Consider the following 2,268-nt stretch of genomic DNA (forward strand, 5'->3'; position numbering starts at 1 on the left):
TGAAACCAACAGATCTTCCTGTTCGCCTACATTTTGCTGAAACGATGCTGCAGCATGAACTTGACGTTCACAATTTATGGATGTCTGATGAAGCACATTTCCATTTATCTGGCTATACCAATAAACAAAACAGCCGTTATTGGGCTTTGGAAAATCCACAAGAACTTCATCAACAGCCGTTACACAGCCCCAAGGTAACAGTATGGTGCGCAATATCTTCAATGGGAATCATAGGTCCCTATTTTTTTGAGGATCACAATGAAAATGCTTTAACAGTCAATGCTGCACGCTATACTGACATGATTAACCAGTTCCTTACACAGCAACTGAACATGTTTCCACAGAACAATAGCTGGTTCCAGCAAGATGGCGCTACTTCACATACCGCAAGAGCATCAATGGATTCCGTGCGAAGATTGTTTCCAGGTCGTGTTATCTCCAGACACGGAGACATTGAGTGGCCCCCAAGATCGCCAGATCTTACGGCATGCGACTACTTTTTGTGGGGCTATCTAAAAAGCAAGGTGTTCATTGACAAACCACGAGATATTCGGGAGCTGAAAATGAAAATTCTGGAAGAAATTGCTAATATTCCGTTGGATATGTTGCGTCGTGTTATGCAGAATTTCAACGTTCAGCTTCAAGAGTGTATGGAGAGAAGAGGAGGCCATTTAGCAGGCATAATTTTTAAGAAATAAAAATGGCACACAATTATATTGTTATTGCTATACTTTGTTTTAATTAAATACAGTTACTTTCGGAAATCCGTCGTTTTAAAAACTTTCCGCTCCCATGGTCCACCTTGTATATCCTTCGGTAATGTTTGAAGATTTTCATCTCCCATCTCTCTTTAATGCATTAAAATCTGCTCCAGCATTAACCAAAATGGTCGGAGAAGATCGACGGAAGCAATGCGCTGTGTATTTATCTGCATTTGGCAAATTTAAAATTTTGCGACAATTTTGTGCATTTCACTAAACTGACGTATTGCTACGACTTGCCTGCGAGCTTTCCCATTTGAATATTTAAAGAAAAAGCGGCAACTTTCAAACTTTCTGGGCGGCATGCAACATATTTTCTATGCAGTGGCTTATACGTAGGGCTGTTAGAACTGAGCCGCGAGTCATAGGCGTACACATTATTTATTAAAAAGCAACAAATTAAATTGTCTTCAATACAATACCATAAACACGAACGGGTAGGAATTAATTACGTAACAAAGCCAACAGTATACTAATGTGACGTGAACGTGAAAAATATTCTGAGGCTCACGCATCTCTCGGTTGACCCGCTTGGCATGTCATTGAATTGCGGCTCTCTCTGACAGCCTTACTCGTAAGTTTCGCATTCGTTTATCACAAAATGATATCGGTTTTTTCGTTTTATTATACGGTACATTAATCAAAAGCTTTGACCATCTACCTATATCATTCAAATTTTATGTATCAGTTTATCATGGTGATTTGCAGCAACAACACCAAATATTAAGACAACCTAAAAAGGCAAAATTCATCTCTAGATAGCTATTTCAAAATTTTCACATTTAAACGTACCTTATTCATTGAGCATATATTATCTGGTACTAGTAATAAACGTTTCAAGTTTATTTTATAAAATTTTTGGTTTATGGTTCTCTTTGACGTTTCAGAAAAACACGTAATATTTTGATATATCAGTGTTTTCTTTTGTACTAAGTGTTACTCTTAACATGGAGTAATTTGGCCATAACGTTGACTTCAACTTTGTAGATAAATCGGAAAATTATGCAATCATAACATTTTCGGATCGGGGGGGGGGGTCCTATTTTTTTGAGGCAATAAGTCTTGAAACGTTTGTAAGCAAATTCGTATTTTTCTCTAGATTTGTTTGGTAATAAATTTGAAGTCACATTTTTTGCAGCTGCTACCAACTCTGGTGGTGTCCCGGACTTTTGAACATCACTACAACTGTCCATTTTAAATATTTTTAATATATTTTAGCACTTTTTATTAAAACGAATTTGACTCTATCATAACAATAAATAAACAATGATTTCACAAGCAAATCGATTGTAATGAAGAAATGTTTGGTATGCATTACTAAAAATTTCTTATTGTTAGTTCGTATTAGTGTATAGTGTTTGCGACTTCAGAAAGAATAGTATGTGCACCTCGTAGTAAAAGCACATTCCCGGACTCAATGCTTGTTGGGCAAATTTGCATTATCGTCCGGGAATATATTGCTTTTACTACTAAGTACACAAATATTATACTATTTCTTAGTTGTGAC

At 36.5% G+C, this 2,268-nt stretch overlaps 1 protein-coding gene across 1 annotated transcript; it reads left to right on the forward strand.

Annotated features, from left to right (window-relative positions):
• Positions 1-44: 44 nt before the first annotated feature.
• On the forward strand, positions 45-698 carry LOC111692773. Its single transcript, XM_023456888.1, has one exon. The coding sequence runs from the start codon at positions 45-47 to the stop codon at positions 696-698; it is 654 nt and encodes a 217-aa protein (XP_023312656.1).
• The last annotated feature ends 1,570 nt before the right edge of the window (positions 699-2,268 follow it).

The sequence above is a fragment of the Anoplophora glabripennis genome, unplaced genomic scaffold (assembly GCF_000390285.2).
Source record: "Anoplophora glabripennis isolate ALB-LARVAE unplaced genomic scaffold, Agla_2.0 scaffold3385, whole genome shotgun sequence".
Lineage (NCBI taxonomy): Eukaryota > Metazoa > Arthropoda > Insecta > Coleoptera > Cerambycidae > Anoplophora > Anoplophora glabripennis.

Bases quoted from the DNA above. Each gene is read 5' to 3' on its own strand.
- LOC111692773 (XM_023456888.1), top strand. From the start codon at position 45: ATGCTGCAGCATGAACTTGACGTTCACAATTTATGGATGTCTGATGAA.